We start from the raw sequence: 21,887 nt of genomic DNA, 5'->3' as shown, positions 1-21,887 counted from the left end.
GTTTTTTGTAATAAATGGAAAACCGCTTATCTGATTTCAATTATTTTTCAATGGCGGGGGATTCCCCATCTCTGATGGTATATTTTGTTGTTGTTAATCTCATGATGCATAACAACAAACATAATCTAAATATTTTACTGTGGGCCAATCATTTGTGGAACCCCCATTCTTCTCCAGTAAATTAGTTCTCTGCTTTGGCAACGTCTGAGGTATTCATTCCCACCTCAACCCTACCCACTATCTGCTGCAATCATCTAGAGCAGATCTCCTGTTTCTCACTGAGACTTAGATTGCTGAACTTATCTCTACTACCCACCTCTAGTTCTCTGGCTACATTCTCTATCACCGTTTCAGCTAAAAAGTTGGCATATGCATCAATGTCCACTTCAATGTTTCTGCCACCCGCCTTCCCTATTTTGAGATTTCCAACCATGTTTTTCAACTTCTCTGGCACAGTCTGCCTCCTCAATCTCAATATTCATCTGTTGCCTTTACCACTCTCCAAACTCTGACAATCACTTGCAGCTATTTGACAACCTCACCCCCTGTATTGAGGAAATAGTACAACAATCTTCTCCATCTTCTGAAATCTTGGAGATTTTCAAAATCCACACCTGCTTCTGGCTTTTCCATTCCACCCGTACCAACCAAGCTGGGACTGAAGAAGAAGTTGAAGCCTTCACTATCCTCAATGACCTCTGCCGAATAATCTCTGACCCCACTCCTCCGCCCCCCTCCCCCACCCCCATATTCCTGACTTTTCATCCAATAGCTCCAACTCTCAATCTTTTTCTCAATCCAAAGCCTCATCTTTACACCAACCTCATTGATGCTACTGCATCAATCTGTCTGATCCTCTGACCACTGCATCATAACCACATGCTATCGTTTTCCACCAGTATCAGTATTCTCAGTCTACTTTTCACAACCTTTGGCATTAAGACTCTTCCAACTGGGACAACCTTCACCAATTTTTGCAGACTACCCCGGGAAGATTCCTGTTTTCTGCTGATCCTTCCACTATAGTCGACCAAATGGCTGAAATCATCCTTCTAAGTACCTCTCTTTACATACCCCACTCATCTAAATGCAGAAAAGCCTCTTTCCCAATGTGGATCTTCAATCATTGTGCTTTCTCTGTCGATTTGAAAAACCACCTCTTTAAATCCTGGAAAGCTTCACCTTCAGATCATAGTTGTAGTACTTTTATGGCTGTACGCAACAACTACATGCACATCATCTCCACAGCAACAACTACATAAAGCCGCATTTTATCTCGCAGACCTCTGACAAGTCCTCCTCCCTCGTCAGCAGCAGTCGTGCCTTCAGGTCTTTGGCCAAGTGCATCTCCATCAAATTCTGTGCGTCATATTTTCCTCCTCTCAACAACCCTGATGGCTCTGTCTCCAGCTGTTGTGAATCTAAATCCAAAGCCCAAACTCTCTGCCTGAGGCATCCAAGGCCAATTCCACTATTGGGTTGTTGACTTCCTCTATTCTCAGAGCCAATATGTGGCTCTCAACGGAATCCTTTCATCTCCTCTCCGTAGCAAGGCTGGCGTGCTACAAGGCAATGTTCTGGCCCCATACTATTCCTAAACATCATTAACTATCACTCCGACTCTTGAGGAAATCCTCTTTATCTCTTTGCTGATGACTCCACCCTCTGCTGTGCCATTCCTCATCCATCCCTTCAGATAGACAGGTATCAGCCTCTTCCCTGTCTTCAGACCTTGATAGAATCACAAGCTGATCAAACACTTGGAAAACATCTTTCAATTCTGACAAATCTCCCTCTTTCCCTCTCTCCCTCCAAAAGGACTGTCTGACAAACCCTCCTATCTACTTTCTTAACAATCCTCTTGAAGTTCAGTCAATCAAACTTTTGGTCCTCACTGTCAGCCATGATTGCGCAAACCACATTTCAAAGTTTCCTCCAAAGCCAGCCACACATACACACACACACACACACACACACACACACACACACACACACACACACACACACACACACACACACACACACACACACACACACACACACACACACACACACACACACACACACACACACACACACACACATCCTCCATCATACAGTCTTTCCTTGGCACACCTGAACTCCTATCTACTTACATCGTACATCGGCAGCTTGATGGAGTACTGCTCTATCTTCTGGGCTGCCTCCCCTGCCTCACATCTTGCTCAGTTTGATGCCATGGAAACCAAGGCCTTCAAGATCATTGAAATCTCTCACAATGAAGTTGTTTTTGGGCCTATTGGTTTGCCATCACAGACAGGTCGTTGGTCTCTGTCTTCTTCTGCCTCCTTACTTGTCTTGCACTGTTCTCTCCATCATTTGCCCCCCCCCCCCCGTATCTGCAGGGTGCATGTGGTCCACCATTAGCCCCTTTCTGTTGAACCTCGCAAAATCCAGAATCACTGTTGTGAATCAAAATCCTCCCAAAAATGCTTTCTTCTTGGCATGGGTGTTTCTGTTGCTTCATCTTGTATGAGTGAAAAACTCTCCATTTAAATGGTGACATTCATAGCATCGCACACAATTTAAGGAAGCTGTTGTATTTATTTTTTATTATGCTTTTTTCACCTGACCTTGATCATAACTGCTCCCCATCTCGTTTCTGTGCCTGTGCTACATATATGTATGAGGGAGAGAATAAAGGGAGTTGAGGGAGGGGAAAATTATTTATTGTTATTGATTAGAAAAGAGAATGAGAATATGACTGAGTAGAGAAATGGAGATCAGTGCTGGAAGATAGGTGTATGAAGATCAGTACACCAGAGACTCAATATATGGATTGTCAGTTTGAGCCGAGGGGAGAGGAGAAGGCTGAAAGTGTAAGCATTATGGGTGAAGATCTGTAGAAAATGAGGAGCTTCAAGTATCAAGAAAGTGAGTCGGTCAGTGGTGGCAGAAGATGGAAATGGAAATTTAGCAACAGATTAGTTTTGGTTGGAATAATTTGAGGAGGTGCAGTGGAATGTTGTGTGATGGAAAAGTACCGTTGAAACCGAAAGGAAGAATTTACAAGACAGTTGTGACTTCGGCTTTGTTATACAGCGTGAAAACTTGGGCAACATCAAAGAATGAGGAACAGAAACTGAATGTAAATGAGATGCGGATGATGAGATGGATGAGAAAGGACAAGATTAGGAATCAGGGGGTTGGCAAAGATGGTGGGAGCATCGAAGAAAGTAGCCAAGAAGAGATTAGATTGGAATTGTGTGTGTGTGTGTGTGTGTGTGTGTGTGTGTGTGTGTGTGTGTGTGTGTGTGTGTGTGTGTGTGTGTGTGTGTGTGTGTGTGTGTGTGTGACAGACAGAGAAGGAAAGAAAAAAGGAGAAAGAGTATGTATGTGGTGAGGTGAGTGATGGAGATGGGACTGCCAGTGAGAAGCAGAAGAGGAAGGTTGAAAACAAGATGGAATGATGCGATGATGAGAGATTTAGAAGTTTTGGGATTGGAAGAAGAATGTGCAATTGACAGGAGGAGATGGGGGGGGGGTGATCAACCAAGATTGTGGTGACCCCTTGTAAAAATGGGAGAAACTAGAAGAAGAGGAGGATGATTGATGAGAAAAGAAGAATTATTATTGTTGATTTTTGTATATGTTCATAAAAATGCATATTATCAGGGCCATAACACAACTTGTGCATTGATATTGTGTCTTGAGTTGCCATCTCAAGTCACTAAAACTCTGTGAGATATTGTTGTTTGTCATGAACAATAAACGATCTCAAATAGAAGAGAATATAACAATTCAGAACCTTGCTGGGGTAGATAGATTGCAGTAGATCGAAGAATGAACAATCCAGATTGAAGTGGATTTGCATGCATGCAAGTTTGACTCCAATAAAAGCCGAATTTCTCACCAGGCTGAAGCTGAAGTGGCCTCTCTGAACCGTCGCATCCAGCTGGTAGAAGAAGAACTAGATCGAGCCCAAGAACGTCTGGCCACTGCTTTGCAGAAGCTGGAGGAAGCTGAGAAGGCGGCTGATGAAAGCGAACGGTAAGAATCTGGTTACAGTGTTGATTCTTTGCTTGTAAAACTTTCAGAGGAAAACATAACTCTTATTGAGGATTGGCTTGGAGGACCATCTGTTTATTACATGGGAAGAGGCTAGTTGATTCCCACCATATTGAATGTATGCCTGGTGTTGGTTTAATGGTTTTGGGTGGTGGGTTTGGGATCGTAGGGTTCTGAGTTCAAATCCTGCTCGATCATTGAAGTAATACCAGGTGGGGTTGACTCGGCCTGTCATCCTTCTGTGGTCGGCAAAATGAGTACCAGCTTGCTGGGATGATTAAGCCATTTGAGTACCCTGAGTCGGAGTGACGACCCGTCCAGGATTGTGCCCAATAGCCCAGGAGACTGCTTTGGCAGCACTGACATGCTGTACAGAGTATGGTCCAAATGGATGGATGAATGGATGGATATTGAAGGTACAAAATGAATAGATGTACTTTTACTAGGTCTAATTGGCATTAACAGTGAGAAATTGCAATCTTCCATTTCTGTGTTTGAAATAGTTTTCACAGTGATTTCTAATTTAAACTGTTATTAGCCCCCCTCCCCTCCCCCCCCCCCCGCATAGTGAGAGATGGGGTTTTGTAATCGTGTGCGTGCTTGTGCCATTACCTTTTTCCCATTTGAGCTTTTTCTCATATCATTTTCAACAAACCTTTATACCTTTATTATGAGAATATGGAGGACACTAATTAATAAATGTTTCTCTCTCTCTCTCTCTCTCTCTCTCTCTCTCTCTCTCTCTCTCTCTCTCTCTCTCTCTCTCTCTCTCTCTCTCTCTCTCTCTCTCTCTCTCTCTCTCTCTCTCTCTCTCTCTCTCTCTCTCTCTCTCTCTCTCTCTCTCTCTCTCTCTCTCTCTCTCTCTCTCTCTCTCTCTCTCTCTCTCTCTCTCTCTCTCTCTCTCTCTCTCTCTCTCTCTCTCTCTCTCTCTCTCTCTCTCTCTCTCTCTCTCTCTCTCTCTCTCTCTCTCTCTCTCTCTCTCTCTCTCTCTCTCTCTCTCTCTCTCTCTCTCTCTCTCTCTCTCTCTCTCTCTCTCTCTCTCTCTCTCTCTCTCTCTCTCTCTCTCTCTCTCTCTCTCTCTCTCTCTCTCTCTCTCTCTCTCTCTCTCTCTCTCTCTCTCTCTCTCGCTCTCTCTCTCTCTCTCTCTCTCTCTCTCTCTCTCTCTCTCTCTGTGTGTGTGTGTGTGTGTGTGTGTGTGTGTGTGTGTGTGTCTCTCTCTCTCTCTCTCTCTCTCTCTCTCTCTCTCTCTCTCTCTCTCTCTCTCTCTCTCTCTCTCTCTCTCTCTCTCTCTCTCTGTTAATTTTTTTAAGCTGTTGTTGTCGTCAATTTTAGTTTGTGTACAAAGTTGATGTGGATGGGCTTTGCATTTTGGGATACCTTCTGGTTCGTCTTTGGTATGGCTGGGCCACGGTTCGAACCACCGATCTCCCAGACTCAGAACGGACATTCTAGTCATTACGGCACCAAGTTTGTTTAAAGTGGATGCTCTAACTCCACAGAGTTTGGACCATCATGGTTTGTGTGGCCTACACAGGGGTATGAAGGTGATAGAAAACAGAGCCATGAAGGATGAAGAGAAGATGGAGTTACAGGAGATCCAGTTGAAAGAGGCAAAACACATTGCTGAGGAAGCTGATCGAAAGTATGAAGAGGTGAATTATGGTTATCATTTACACCACGTTGTGATGCTTAAACTCATTTGTGAGTGATTCGGACATCCTTGGGCTGATGCTGATGAAACTTTTCCTCCAGTCTGGCTTATTTTATTTATTTATTATTTTTATATATTTTGGACAATCCATTTAACGTAACCAAGCAAACGATGTTATATTTCTTCTATTGAGTTATTTCATTGATACACTAGTCTACACTCATTATTCCTGCTTTTATTATTATTATCATTAGTTTTTTTTTTGCCCCCCCCCCAAACATTTTTCAAGGAGAAACTACATTTATTATTTATTGCAGCAATGTAGTTGCTTTCAGAAACTTTTTTTCACCTCATTGTGCTGGAATACGATTTCATTGAAATTTATACTTTTATTTTCTAATGTTATAGCTGAAGGGGCTTTAATGATTTTAAGGCATGATTGACCTGTATTTACTTTGATAATTTGTACACCTTCCACCATGCCTCACATCCACCTATTGTTTTGATTGCATCATTTCATCAATAGCCTTTTGATTCCTTTTGGATCATTCTAATTTGTATTCCACATATCTAATGACTTACTTCCTAAATGAAAGGTCTCCTTCCCCCACCTCCCTTTTCCTCCTTGCAGGTTGCCAGGAAGCTGGTGATCATTGAAGGGGAATTGGAAAGAACCGAGGAGCGTGCGGATGTGGCGGAGACGTAAGGATCGGATAATTTCCTTTTGAAATATCCCTTTTACTTGGACGTGGCAATTTTGTGTATTGTATTGATTGCCATGTTCAACCCTGATTAGAAGAGTATGGTTTTTGTAACTTCCAAGATGTGCCATGCATTATTTGATGTCATGTGTGCTGGGGGATATGAGTTGGTGTGCAGAAATCTGGCCAATTGCAGCAAAAGTTGTGAGAAAAGTGTGATGTAACTATACTGTAGCTTAGATTGGAAAGAGCTCGAAGCTATATTAATGTTTTGCCAAGCTCTTGTAGTTGAAGGTAGGCAGTACTGAGCTGGCAATCTAACCCCCTCCCCTACCCTGCTTGCTTGTCTCCCTGGCCTTCACTAACCATGTCTAACCTCGCCTGCTTCACTACTAACAGCCGTGTCAGGCGCCTTGAAGAGGACACTCACCTTATGGACCATAACACCAAGTCCTTGTTATTGCAGGTAGAAAAGGTACTAGCTGGCACAATCGCCCTTTTTGATATCTGTACCTAAACCTTGTGTTCACCCATTTGTTGTTTTTAACAATCCCTGCATAATCCTTGCTTGGCTTGAAACATCTGCCTTTCACCCATATGCTTGCTTACACTTCCTGCCCAGTAGGAAATTTCTTTAATTTGATGTGCATGTTAAACTACTGCCTTAACTTCCAAAACCCTGTGAAGACCCTACCACCTGCATTTTTATTTGCCACAGATTGGTGTTGTATCCTGATATGACCAAATTGTGGAGATTTGTCCTTCAGGGTGATTTACCAGATTATTTCAAAATGAAAAAATGTTTTTTGTGTTGGTAATGAAAGATGGAAGGATAGCTGCAACTTATTTGCTCTTCATTTTTCTCTTCATTTTTTTTATTTCTCCTTGTATTGTGCTTCGCCTTGGCCCTTCCCTACATTTGCCATATGATGTGGTGTCCATTGTCACATGAACAGTAAATGTGCTGAGTTGGAAGAAGAACTGAAAAATGTAACCAACAACTTGAAATCATTGGAGGCTCAGGCTGATAAGGTAGGTTCAGGTTGGTGCTATGCTTGCGACATTGTTTTGCAAAGTCAGTTGGCCTGGTTGACGTTGAACCCATCTGAACCCACAGCTCGTGATGCTGTTGAACTCTGCTTCAAATAATTTATATATGTTGATTTGTATATTGTCTACTCATGTCATTGTCTAATGTGTGATGTATGTGCAATTTCCACCATGCGTCTTGCATTGATGTTCAAAAATCAAAAACTACTTTTTGTGTGTTCTGTGATTTGTGTTGCAGCTCAGTTTGTACGTTTCTTCAGTTCTTCAGTGCCAATTTATTTCAATAACATTTTCTTATTTGCATCCTTCCCCATTAAATAATCTGTCCATGATTTTATCACAAAGAAAACGCGAATGTTTTGTGAACAATAACGATAGCTTTAAAGTTCTTTCCATTTCAAACTTTAAATTATTTCTCATGGATATCAAGTGCATCAATACTGGTCAAACAAAGCTCGTAAGAAGGAGGTAGAAAGACTAACATGGATAAACAAGTGAAATCCTTCAATACAGCACGTGTGGTGAAGCAAATGAGTACACCAATGTTAAAATAGGCAATTTATGCTTTTTCAGTTGAAAAACAATTAAAAAGCGTACTTAATATTTGAAATGTAAAAATCTTGTTATTATTGTGATAAGTACCTTTATATATAACAGAAGGAATTAAACCGTTTGATACAGCGTGGCAGGGGGCCGCAAAAGAATGATAGCATAAGAAGAACTTAGCTTTCAGCATTCGGCGATCGGTGCGAAATGTGATGGTGGGCAGGAAATGACATCTTTTGGCGCAAAATGCGATGGTGGGCGGAAACGACGTCTTTCGTTCGTTCGTACATGAGAGGGGCGCGTTTCTTGGTTTTTTTTCCCGTCAAGCAGTAAATTAAATGGTTTTCACATATATAACACATTAGTTTCACAAATTTCCATTGAAATAATCGGGTATTTCCGTCTAGGTTATGCACTGCATCTACCGGACGGCTGTCATTGGCTGTCTTGAGGCACGTGGGGGGGGGGGGGGACAGGGGACACCAGAGACGTGGTAGACACCGGGGACATTTCAAACTTGGTGCAATTGTAGAGAGCGCACGCGCTGTAAAAATTGTAGGAGAGGTCAAAATTAGGAGATAACGTTATGTAGAGAGGATATAGCATGTTATGCATTGTAGGTGAAAACACACCAAAAAAGGCGATTATGCTGAGCCCCCACTGACGTATTGAGGTGGGGGGGAGGGGAAACCACTCTGACCGGCACTTTTTAGGGGCCACAAAATTATTACATTTATGATCTATCTACACTTCTGAGGCCTCTCTCTCCCATGGCACATGAGACTCAGAACACCAGAAGAACATTGTGGGTGGGAGCTCAGTGAGGGGTTGAACTGTGGAAATGGCCCCACCCTCTGTCTGCTGGCCCATGGTTGTGGCCAACGTTGTGCTGGATAGAGGGGGGTGGGCAAAAAAAGAGCATTCGGCATGCCAGGAAACCAACTCAAAATGCAACCCTGCCACCTCTGTATCTCATTGACTCATTCTCGTGTCCGGATTCAGTGACTATGTTGGTAAGCTGTAAACACGGCACTTGTTTACAGTGAAGTGAGTTTGCAAGACTCGACGGACCTCCAAGCCCGATACAATTGATGTTATCATTCTACCTGTTTAAAATATCCGAAGCCAATTATGTCTCTTCTATTGGAATTGTATATGGTGACATGCAAACCGAGCCTCATTGGTGGTGTACATAAGCATTAAAAAGAATTAAAAAAAATATACACACATATATATATATATATATATATATATGTGTGTATATTTTTTATATATATATATATATGGTGCAGGGAGGTGAAATTCACTGCATGTGATGTACAACACACGCAGGGTAAAACGAGGGTTTATTTACGTCCAGAAGATAGCAAATAATGAAGATACAAGTACATCTTACACTAGGCCAAGGCTTCAGACTTTGGCATGCTCATTAAGCTGTACCGTTAAAACGAAACATCCTAGAACAGCGTTTCTCAACCTTTTTTACCCTTGTGGAACATTTGAAATCGTTTTCATGTCTCAGGGAACCCCTGCATAAAAATTATTATATACCATTATTAATATCTAGCTCTTTTATATTTTTTATCGTAGTTCATGTGGTAAATATAATATTTTTTTTCGGATACCTGGTTTAAGGAAAAAATGACCCCCTTTTTGTCAAATTTATTGGCAATGAAAAAAAAAAAACATAATGCTCATTTATGAGACCTCACACCAAGGTTTTAATTCACAAAAAAAAAACTTTTTCAAATAAAATAAAAAAAACACACCTCATGTACCTTGATAAACAAAACTTAAACTATTACAGCTGAAGCAATAAAGGTAAACAGAAGAACAGAGAGAGAGAGAGAGAGAGAGAGAGAGAGAGAGAGAGAGAGACAGAGACAGAGACAGAGACAGAGAGAGAGACAGAGACAGAGAGAGAGACAGAGACAGAGAGAGAGACAGAGACAGAGAGAGAGACAGAGACAGAGACAGAGACAGAGACAGAGACAGAGACAGAGACAGAGACAGAGACAGAGACAGAGACAGAGACAGAGACAGAGACAGAGACAGAGACAGAGACAGAGACACAGACACAGACACAGACACAGACACAGACACAGACACAGACACAGAGACACAGACAGAATTTGTGCTAGGAAGCACAGAGAAGATAGATGGACACCGTGCATGCGTCCCGTACTTGAGTCAGTCACTCAATGATACACGAATCCGCCGCGTACAGGACGTCCACTAACCAGTGAGGGCGGTTTCACACTGGCGCCATATAGATATCGTTAAATACATTCCCTATGGTTGTTATAATTGTAAATAATATGAGGTTGAAGCCTCTATTATAATAACCAAGGAGTTTCAACAATATGCCGTACGTGTATAGTAAAATTACGAATATTAAATCAAACAAAAACTACTCAAAAATACATTAGCCTATTTATTATTGTTTCTCGTGGAACCCCTAGCGACCTCTTGCGGAACCCTAGGGTTCCGGGGAACCCCGGTTGAGAAACACTGTCCTAGACGATAGGGAAAATAGAGTCACATTTGTCCATGTCGTGTTTTAAAATAAGGCCTTTTCTTGCGATGAATCATCATATCTTCCAGTTTAATGAAATAACTCCCAACTCAGTCATTTTTGATGGGCTTTTATACGAGTGTATATGTAAAATCAGCCGAGTCTCTCCCCCATACCGCTTTATTCCCAAAACATTTCTGCTGTCATACAATAATACAAATACGACCTCCCAGACTGAGTGTACGCTCTAACCATTACACCACTAAGTCTGCTGTCTGTTCTAAAGCATTTCTGCTGTCATACAATAATACAAATGGTTACCTTCGAAAGGTAATAATCGATTTAATTGGAACAACATTTATTTCTTTAATCACAAACTTGTCTCTTTTAAAAGCTCATGTTTCTGGGATTGAGGAAGATGAAGCGGGACCTCAAGCGTTAATGTTGAGGTTCCAACGGTAATATTTATTATTGTACTATAGCAGGAACCTTTTACAAGGATGCAGAGGAGCACAAAATTATATATAGTATTACTTCTCGAAGCCAAAGAAAAATATATAAATGTACATGGAAGGAACACACAAACAACAACCACTGCCATGACAACAATTACATGTCATAAAAGATCCTTTTTTGCATGTTTTACTTAATTTAACATCCTCATTGACACTCACAGATGGAGTGCAACATGTTGTATTTTGATTAAACCAGTTAGCGAAGCGACGGGAGGCATGCTCATTTTAAAAATAACCTCTATTTGTAAATGGAAAGTCCTAAATTTGATTTGATTTTTTGTGAAGATCTGGATCCAGATCTGATTATTTTTTTAAAGTGATTTTTCACCATTGAGAGATAGGTCTAAATTAATATATAGCATGATATCTCAAAAACTTGAGGATGGATTTGGATGAAGCTTGGTGGACAGGTTGGGTGTGTGACCACTACGAGTTAATTTGATTTTAGTGAAGATCCGAATCCAGATCTGGATACGAGAATAATTTAATTTTCAAAGTGATTCTTCACCATTTAGAGATAGGGCCAAAAACGATATGTAGCATGATATTTCAAAAATGTATTGGGTCCGATATGTTCTCATGGATCAGACATTACATGGCGTAGGTATGTGCTCTACCAAGTGCCCTTCTAGATTTCCTTCTGTTATCTTGTTTTTTCACTACATTTACACCGATATCGCTACGAGAACACTACACTGATAAACTGATAAACTTGAATTTGCAGGATTATGCCAAGTTATCAGATATTGTGCATTTTTTTCAATGAACTCGGTTCGTTGAAAGGCTCGTTGAGTTGCAACACAGGTTGCCAGGAAGTCATGCGCATACAAACAGACAATTGCCTGAGACAGCACCAGACTTCAATTCGGACAAACAGTCGCTGAGCTTGGGGGAAGTGATGTAACTTTCTGAGGCACTCTGGATACCGGCGACGCAATCTTGTGACATCACATTTCTCTCCGCACTCAGCGGGGAAATTTAGGAGAAATTTCTTCTTGTGGATGTGGACATCCAGGGTTTGTCTATGCCTATCTTTTAAATGCTGGGTGTCAAACAAGGAAGCAGCACATACCATTTTTAGTCTTTGATATGGCTGACAGGGTCAGAATGAAACCGCTGACCTCCCAGACTGAGTGGACGCTCTAACCATAACACAACTAAGTCTGGTGTCTGTTGGTCAACTTGGATTTTTCATGGCTTCTTCAGAATCGACCAATACGAAACCCCAGACCCATCATTGATGGACCGGGGTGCTTAACGATTACCAGTTAGTATTTCTAAAATAAAATGGCCACCACAGCCCAATCAAAATCGACTGTTTTTCGACATCAAGAAGTTGATAGAAAAAACTGGTGTCTATATAGGTCATTGGGCATAACAATTAATATTTGAACACTTGTGACCATATCCCACAAATCCATCCATAGCAATCAAGATACTGTGCATTTCGACAAAAGCAGCTTCTTTCAACTCTTAAGTGTTGCTGCTCGTAAGCCTTGATCGTTTTTCAGCATTTTTATTGTATTTTTTTTGGTCATAACATTAATATGTTAAGGTGGTAGGTAATCCTTTGCAAGCTTCAGAATATCAAAAGATGCCTTTGGCCATTAATGCAAAACAAGTGATTAATTTTGGACACACATTGGTTTGAAGGGAATTTAATTGGAATGAGGTTTATGTACCATTGTATGGTTGTGATTTCATTGTAGTAAATATCAAAATGCTTGATTAAAGGTGCAGAAGCTGTAATGTTGAGCCATATGATATGTACACTTCATTGTTTGTTTTTAATCTGATGCACAATATAATATAACATTTAAATAAATGTTATCAATTAGGTTAACATGCTTTTGTTTTATGCACATTTTATTCAAATTAATAGAATGAATGTTATTTTTCCTCCATCTTTACATATGCCAGTACTCTCAAAAGGAAGACAAGTATGAGGAAGAAATAAAAATTCTTACAGACAAGCTGAAGGAGGTGAGCAGTGTAACGATTGTCCAAATAAAAGTCATAAAATTTGCTTGAATAAATAATATTTATTTTTTGAGTGTTTTAAACGAAACAAAAAAACATGTCTGGTATATTTTAATGACAATATTCTGAGAAGTTCCACCTCGTTTTACAGGCTGAAACTCGTGCCGAATTTGCTGAGAGGTCTGTGGCAAAACTTGAGAAAACTGTTGATGATTTGGAGGGTAAGTTTGTGACTCTCCCCACCCCCTCAGCCATAGAAGTCATTGTATATTGAAAATAGACTTGCACAGTCGTGAGATCCTGTAATTAATGAAGAACTCGTCTTTAATCTTGAAGGCTCGTGTCGATCTGCATCGGCGGACAGGTGGAACAATCGATGAAATCAACAGGAAGTTCATTGAGGTTTGCTAACCGAAATGAGAAGCAAGGAGAAGCTGACGTTTTTTTGGGGGGTGGTTAACCCTTCGTCTGCTCTTTTGCTCTGATGAAGGGTTAATTACCCGAAACTTAAACTTCTTCTTGTTTCCCACGGCGGTTAACACACCTTGATCAATGTCCTGTTGATTCCATCCATTGTTAATTTTTGTGGAGTTTTCTTTCATGTCTGCAAACGGACACTATTGGCAAAACATTGAAATGACAAGGGAACGTTGATCCTTGGATTTTGAGAATCTTGAATTCCACCTTTGTGCAGAAACATTCTGCTTTATCTGTTCTTTGTCACTTCTTCCTTTTTTTTCATTCCTTTCTCCACCTGCCTCCCTTGGTTGCTTTCTTCCTCTTGTCTCTGCTGCCCCCTCTTCCTTGCATCCGCTCCTACACCTCTGTTCCAATTGCCCTTTACCTCTGTCACCTTCAAGATGAGCTCTATTCTCAGAAGCTGAAGTACAAAGCCATCAGTGAGGAACTGGACCATGCTCTCAACGACATTACGGCCATGTAAATGCCCTGTGTGCCTCCTCTTCACGATTTTCCCGTTTTTTGTTTTGGTTTTTTTTTTTGCATTTCTAACAGGCAACGTTGTGTGACCTTTGCATCTTGCACTCCTATTTGATTGTTACCCTCACCCCTTCATGTAACTTGCATCCCATCATCAGTTGCACTATCTTATCTCCCTCTTCCCCTCGTGCTTGCTCGATAGTTTTCATTTTCTGATTTCTTCACGCATTGCTTTTGCACTCGTTTGTGCCTTACAAGAGTTGCTTTCTTGCTTCGGACATAGGCCACACTCATATGTAGCGTAGTCGATGATGTTTTGGCCATTTTAGTTTCGCCATTGATCTCGGCCATACTTTATGCTCCTGTTCTGATCTGCTTCTCAATTCGGTTTATTCTAAACGTATGTTTTTATTCCCACTGCTCTGGAATTGTGAAAATTGTTTATTGGTTGAAGCATTTTCTGCTAATTCTCATGGATTTTGATCACCACAGACTTTGTTCCTGCATTGTGTTTGTGGGTTGGCTTTGACATATCTTATTTAATCATGATATTGTGGATCTCGCAGTCTCATCTCGTCACCTCCGTGTAGCTTGTTGGAAAACCTAGCTTGGGATGCCATCTTAATATTGCCTTCCAGAAGGAGAGAGGAAAGGATTTCAGGAATGGGAGAGGATGAAAAGTTTTTAAAACTTGAAAGGGGGGTTATAAATTGCACCATTTAAAAGGTATAATTATGTACATAGTTCTGTACCTCATTTATGTTGCCGATTATTAATCTAGTGCTTATGCTCATGGTGTGTCTTAAATTATCCTTCATTTAAGTGTATCATAGCATTTAAATTGCTGACTAACAATTCCAACATGAAGGCTGCATTTTCTACTCAGGTGATCATTCTTTTCATCGATTTCCCTGCTTGATCATAAATAACCTTATTTATTTGGGTATTCAAACGTTCTTAGATTTTTATATATCGGGGGCATTCGATCCACTCCCAACAGTCTAAAATGCACCAACATTCATTATTATTCATTGTATAACTAAATAAGTATAATTAGTAAGCTGGGGGGGGGGGGAGTGAATGGAAATATGAAATGTTCGTTGGTCTTTCTTGGACTGTTGCGAGTACATTGTTCCGGGAACTTTTTGAGCTCTTCCTCGTAATTTGAAGAGCATCACCGAACCTCGCACCATTGTCCACGCAAGTTCTTTGATCCGATCTTCTTTCAAATTGTTTTAATCCCTCCATCCGCAATAAGCACGTTGAAACCAATCACTGAAAAGCCATCACAAGCTTCGAAGGGAAATGGTGCAACGTGCTTAGTGCAATGCAAAACTTATATTGCTATAAACATGAACGCTTTTTTGGTTTGTTCCTCTTGTTCAAAGAAAGGTATTCATTCCACAACAAAGTACTTCCAAGGGTTTTTTTACTTTATTTTATCCCCCCCCCCCCCATTTGAATCGACCAGAAATCGAAAACTATTTAGTCAGTGGATACAGCTCTAGTTGCTGATTCTCTTCCTCTTCTCTGTCCTTTCTTCCTTTTCTTCCTTCCTTCTTTCCCACAGATGAAATGTACAACCAAAAAGTCAAGTACAAAGACATCAGTGATCGTTTGGGCGATGCTTTAACAGAGCTCGCCATGACATAGTTCTTATACCCGCATGTCCCCAAATTATCCTGAGATCATTCTCAAATGTTCGATCTGGATTCTCCTGCTCTTCCCTGTTATTTCTTTAATTGTCCTTTTTTTCTTCTTCTTCTTTCCCCCCCCCCCCTTTTCTTTTCTTCAAACCTTCCGGTGTCGATTCAGCACTGAAGTTTTTAAACCATGTTTTGTTTGTTTGCACTTTTTTTGCCCTTTGTGTATTGATAATAAAGTTTTAACGATGCTTATTATAACAACTTGTGCCTTCATGATCTCATGCAAAAACCAGTTTATATGATTATCTCTTTTTTTTTCTTCTTCTTCTTTTTTCACGGCTCCAAACCACACGCAAATTTGCAAGTTATTACATCAGATCTTCAGCTCGTCAAGAGCTTTTTCCATTTTTGGGATTGTTTTTTGCTGTGGGAATAATCCGTACTTGCGTTCTCTTTCGAACAATGGAACTTTATGAGAGTTTGCTCTCCAGGAAGGAATTGTCACCTGAACATGATTTAAATCCCAATCCCTCTCACAGAGCTCACAGGGTAAGAAAAGAACATCCCTACTTTTCAGTGTGCCTTACTTCCCCCTCCTTTTGTGGCCATTTGTCCATCGAGCATGACAAAAATAGCGGTAGTGCACTAGTTGTTGAACTTTTTGTGTTGCTCATCTCAAACTTCACCCGTAATCATTTCAGTTTGTCATCGGTGTGAATTAAATGTTGCTTTGTGGTCGATCTCAAATATTCATCCTCCCTACCCTTTCCAATGCCATGTTAATTTTCTTCTAAATATCTTCCTCATCTTTGCCTGAACTGTGCACATTTTGCAGTGTGCTCTGGGTATTGCATTGCAAGTAGTTGGTCACTGCTTCAGGAAATTTTCATTGTTTGTTTTGTTATGTTCTGCATGATTCGTGCTTTGTGTGCCCTATTCGATAGCGATATTTTTGCGATAGCTTTGCACCGATGACTGACCTTCATGGACTAAATTGCTTTGTTAATCTTTTTCATATCACGTGTTTTGACACTCGACATCGTTTGTACGGGTAACGGATTTTAAACGAGGTTTTTAGGAAAGCTAATTTTCACTTGTTTAATGACACTTTTGTCTTGCCATTCATCCCCTTGTCCAAACAGAGAAGGTGTCTCAAGCAAACCAGGATAACATAGGCCTTCAACGTGTCTTGGACCAAACCCTCCAAGAGCTTCACAGCTTGTGAAGGAACGATCATCGTCCGTTTCGCTCGTCCCATTGGAAGCTTCTGAATGGCTGCTATTGGGTGGATAATAAGCATCAAGTTTGCAGGTAGAAAGTTATCCTCGCATGGTGAAAAGATTGCCAACCCGAGGCAAGCGTTTGTTGCATTCAGGTGGTTTGAGTTTGTACAAGTGCTCATTTGCCAGTGAATCTGCGTGTCAGAATTTCCTTTGTTTTGAAGTATTTGAAGTATGCAGAATGAAAGTTATCATACCTGAGAGTGCGGTACGTTTGTGATTTTTACAATGGAATGTAGTTTTTATTAACCTTGTAAAGTCACATCGTGCCAACAGCAGCAGTGTTCCACAAAATGCCACCTTGAATGTATATATTTGGGATCGTTTCCATTGAGGGTGATCTACAAGTTTTTCGATTTTAAAGTATTTTTTACTAGTATTCGTAGCATTCCATCATTGGATCAAAACCTGTTTTTAACAATCCTCCAGTTTAAATGGTTCAAATATTTGGTGAAGTTGCCATAAAATAGAATATGGACATAAAGATATACAGTATTAAAAAAAACATCTTTTTTATAAATGGGGGAAAAATACTTCTTTTATCTATAAATTTGTTTTACTTTTTGCTACACAGCTATCATATGTAATGTTACCGGAAACGAGGCCATTTGGCCCAAAAATGTCAGTCTGTAACACATTCCGTTTTTGCACAATTTATCATGGGCATCACGTGACTTTATACAAAAAAACAACAAAACTTAAACGGTGCTGCAAAAAGGTGATCAAGTCTACCTTCAGATGTCATGGTTCCAGGGATAACTTGTACCCAATGTCGATGCGTTCATTGCAAAACTCACGTGTGGAATGTTTTTTAATGGTAAGAGCACATTATTGCTAAAATCACTTTTCAGCCTATATCTATTCTGAGAGCTTCTTGCATTGTGTACGCCATTAATTTTAAAGATTAATAATCATTGGATCTATTACTTGTACATTTGTCTCTTTTTTTTTTTATTTTCTATTAAAGTTCATCAGCTTGGATATGGCAGTCGTTTTGTCCTGTTTTATCAGACATAATGTGGATTCTGGCCGAATCTGCGCTTGTTCCCAAGGGTGCGTTTGCCCACAGCACCCATGGTTTGAGCTTGTGCTGCAAGGCCTACGGGCTTCATAACTAGGTTGCCCAACTGACCTTAGGCACAGTTCAACAACCTTGTTGGATCTAACCATTTCATTTTATGCCTAATATAGACACAAGTTGATTTTGTACATTGAAAGCACATTACGTCCGAGTTTGAGACTCTAATACTGCAATCTATATCATACATTCGAAGGCACTTAACAAGCCCCGTTCCTTACATGCAGGTTTATGCAGCAAAGGATTGGCGTTACAAATTTGGCATTTATAATAAAATTCTAAATTGTAAAAATTTATTTTTAATCTGCAAAATATTGAAAGAGGTTCTTTGGACAAAAGATTGTTCTTCTTTCATATGCAGCATATGGCTGTGGGGAAACATCATTGGCTGAGGGGAGTGGAGGGAGTGTGGCAATGCTGCTGATGAAATGCTCCCAGGTTAGAGCAGGAATTTGTAATTTGTTCCTTGGTGCCGGCGATGGCTCGGCTACTCTTTGTGAAGGACACCATATGGATTTTTAACGTCCACCGCCGGCAAACGTGCTAAATAAGTAGTAGACATGAGTGCAGGAGAGTTGGGTTGGTTGAGGGAAGAGGTAATTCCTCCATTATGGGACACTGCACACTGAGGTTCCTCAAAATTGTTTTTGTCCATCTTTCTCATTACTTTTTAAAATGTACATCTCAATTACTCATTTTGTGACCTCAACAGTCACGTTCATGAAACGTGGGTCATCTGTTTAAAGTAAAGCTGATTTTGTTTGTTGTTTTTTCAACTCAGCATTTATAATTTGGTTCATAAACCTCCTGAGTGAATGAAAACTTCAACTCAGTTGTGAAGGATGTTTTGACCAATGAATCAAGAGGAACATCATTTGTGCATCTTATAAAATAAACAAAACGTGGGAATTGTTTATTTACCCTTGCCAGAGAGGGTGTCAGTTGCATTTGGGTCTGTTTGTTTGTTTTGTCCACACAGAACGTATGTGTATGAACAGATCGGCAAGCAGCAGCCTCTTCACTCTCTGCAGACCTGAATAAAATTGCAAGCTGGTCAAACATTTGGAACATGTCTTTCAATCTATACTGTAAGAGAGCCGTGTGTGTGTGTCGCCATTTTAGCCCACCTGGACTTTCGTCCGGTGAGCTTATGCGATCAAGCAGTGTCCGTGGGTCAGTCAGTGAGTCTGTAAACACTTCAGTCATTATTGCTTGAGCCAAACACAATTTTGATGGCCACAAGCTTAAATATCTGATTTACAATAAAGATGTATTAACCACATCAAAATCTGTGCTCATTAAAAGGTTTTCTGGTGGGGGCGGTGGGGGTTTACCACTCCCCCCCCCACACACACACACACACACACACACACACACACACACACACACACACACACACACACACACACACACACACACACACACACACACACACACACACACACACACACACACACACACACACACACACACACACACTACCCCCAACGTATTTGCTCTCTTTTCTGAAGCTGCACACACGATTTTCATCAAACTTGACCATAACCTTCATCATCTGTGATGTACCAGTTTATTCACGGCATAAAAAAATCATGGTCTGAGGGTGGCTGCGGGGATTTGAGCCCCCCCCCCCCCGATATAAGTACTTGCTCTCTTCTCCAAAATTACACATACGATTTTGATGAAACTTGACCACAACCTTCATCACTCATGATATACCAAAGTTTGGTCAGGACATGAAATAAATCTGGGTCTCGGGGATCTGAGGAGTTTGAGTGACTGTTGCTCCTGATCCAGGTGAGCTTCAGGACGCATGGTCCTATTTTCAGAGATGGCTGAACGGATCTTCGTCAAACTTTTAGAAGTTCATCAGTGAATTCCAGGAAGTGTTTTAGGCCAAAAAAAAACTTTGAAAATGAAAGTTTGATTTGTTTTTGCATTTATTTTATATTTTTTTCATCGCTCTATTCTATAGTGCCGAAGCGTTTTTGATTAATGCCAGTTATATTCAAGTACACATACATATAAATAAATGCAAAACAATTACCAGACGTTGAAATACAAATAAACCTTTTCCGGAAGCGGAAAAGTTGGCGGTACATCTTCTTCCTGAATGCATCATGATTAATATATCAGGACAAACTTAACCCAAGAACCATCAACAGCATGGCATATTCACGAGCATCATCCATTCGACAAATAACATCAAATTCCACTTCTAAGGTAACACTTTTACAATGTGCCTCTTGGCCAATAATCTACAAGATGTTTACAAAGTCCTGTTACCCCCTCCGCAGAACTTGATAAATGAATATAATGAACACACAAGAGGTATAAATGTGAACTATGAATGCATGAGACTCATATTATTATAAAAACAAAATCGTAACATTAACATGAACACATCTAATATGTGAATATGAAACGTACCAGGGTAGATGATGATTGAGGAGTGGGGGGGGGAGCGGTAATGGGATTTTGTGACCACTGTGTAGGGTACAGTACATTTCTCTATATGCGAAGTTGATTTTGCAATCTCTTGGTTTCGGATCCCATGGTCACTTGACAGTTGCTATTCCACGGCGTTTGTGCAAATCTCACCGGATTGTGAGTTGGACAGGTGACCACGACGGGACATTTTAAAACCGCTCTATAAAGCCTAAGCCTTTATTGCTATGTGAAAGGTAAATATTAAATGATTCCTGACTCCATTCCATCGTTGGTGTGGGGAGGTGTTTTCGGCCCCCAACAACAAAAAAATATTTTTTTAGACGCGCACAACTTGACCAATCGAATACAAATGACAAATGACAAAATCGTAACTGAACACACCCCAGATCACTGCGGACTGATCAAGCAAAAGGAAAACCCTGCTCTGCGAACTCTTAGGGTCATTGCTGAAGACACAAAGACTGATTGTTGTCCACTTAAGTATCCATCCTCAATATTCTGTTTAAGTGCACGATGTTAGTGATGGCCTCAAGGATGGTATGTTACAGTTTTGATTGTGAACTTACTCTAATAATACCTAGATGTTACATGACACCCAAGGTCCGACTATAACCGTATTTAAGTATTTATGAATGAATCTACAAAATCACCAGCTGCTTATAAAAAAAAAAATACATAATTGAAAAAATATGTAATAAATGTTATTGTCTGTGTGTGTGTGTAACACAAATCACGCCAACTGGGCCAATTTCCACCAAACGTGGCACATGGATCAAGTTCGACCTCGTGGTGAACATGGGCTACTTGGTTGTTTTTAATTTTTTTTAAATGACCATCAATAATGATATTATTTAATTCAATCCAAAATGACATTTTGCGGCTTTGTGGGCGTGGCCTCGACGTCTCCAGCTCCTTGATTTAAACTCACATATTATGTCACGTCTGCGTCGTTACATCCTGTCCAACCCAATCATAGCTTCTGGTGAGTTGAGTTATGACCCACGCAGAAGGAGAGGGTATTGCGTTTGGGTTCGTTTGTTGGGTAGTCAATCTATTGAGATTTTTTTGAAAAAATTTCTACCCTTATTGTCAGTATTTCCGTCGATATGTTTGTCTGTCTGTCTGTTGGGTAGTCGATCTAGTCGAAAAAAAAATAAAAAAATAAAAATTTTAGAGATTTTTTTTTTCTACCCTTATCAGTATTTCCGTCGATATGTTTGTCTGTCTGTCTGTCTGTCCCGCTGTTCGGTCCAGTGCTCCGTTAATACAATGGCGATTTCGATGAAACTTGGTTGGTAGGTTCATACCATGATTTAGTTGTGTGCAAATGAGAACCCTTGCCTTGGACACCACCGTTGCCGAGCAACAGGACTTTGAAATTTTTGAAAAATCTTTAAAAAAATCATTTTTTCGAAAATCAAAAATCTGGCCATGAGCGACTGTGGGCTGTACATTCAGCCATATTGTCAAAAATTTCCAGCCCGATCC

The 21,887-nt window shown here is 40.4% G+C and overlaps 1 protein-coding gene across 7 annotated transcripts in view; it reads left to right on the top strand.

Moving 5' to 3' along the window:
* The window catches only part of LOC147015534 (tropomyosin alpha-3 chain), a 44,626-nt gene extending 26,775 nt beyond the window's left edge, over positions 1-17,851 (top strand). For 2 of the 7 annotated variants that reach the window (XM_085850358.1, XM_085850362.1), the window contains 8 exons: positions 3,896-4,029; positions 5,582-5,699; positions 6,330-6,400; positions 7,356-7,431; positions 12,946-13,008; positions 13,157-13,226; positions 13,866-13,944; positions 15,515-15,851. In XM_085850358.1, the coding sequence (XP_085706484.1) occupies positions 3,896-4,029; positions 5,582-5,699; positions 6,330-6,400; positions 7,356-7,431; positions 12,946-13,008; positions 13,157-13,226; positions 13,866-13,944; positions 15,515-15,518 (615 nt within the window). In that variant the 3' untranslated portion in view covers positions 15,519-15,851. Of the gene's footprint in view, positions 1-3,895; positions 4,030-5,581; positions 5,700-6,329; positions 6,401-7,355; positions 7,432-12,945; positions 13,009-13,156; positions 13,227-13,865; positions 13,949-15,514; positions 15,852-16,732 lie in introns of those variants that run through there. The other 5 variants (XM_085850360.1, XM_085850364.1, XM_085850359.1 and 2 more) reach the window with 3 other exon arrangements.
* The last annotated feature ends 4,036 nt before the right edge of the window (positions 17,852-21,887 follow it).

This window comes from Eptatretus burgeri, chromosome 12 (genome assembly GCF_056783735.1).
Source record: "Eptatretus burgeri isolate ZD-2024b chromosome 12, Ebu_testis_v1, whole genome shotgun sequence".
NCBI classification, from domain to species: Eukaryota; Metazoa; Chordata; class Myxini; order Myxiniformes; family Myxinidae; genus Eptatretus; species Eptatretus burgeri.
This window is presented reverse-complemented; position numbering and strand designations above follow the sequence as displayed.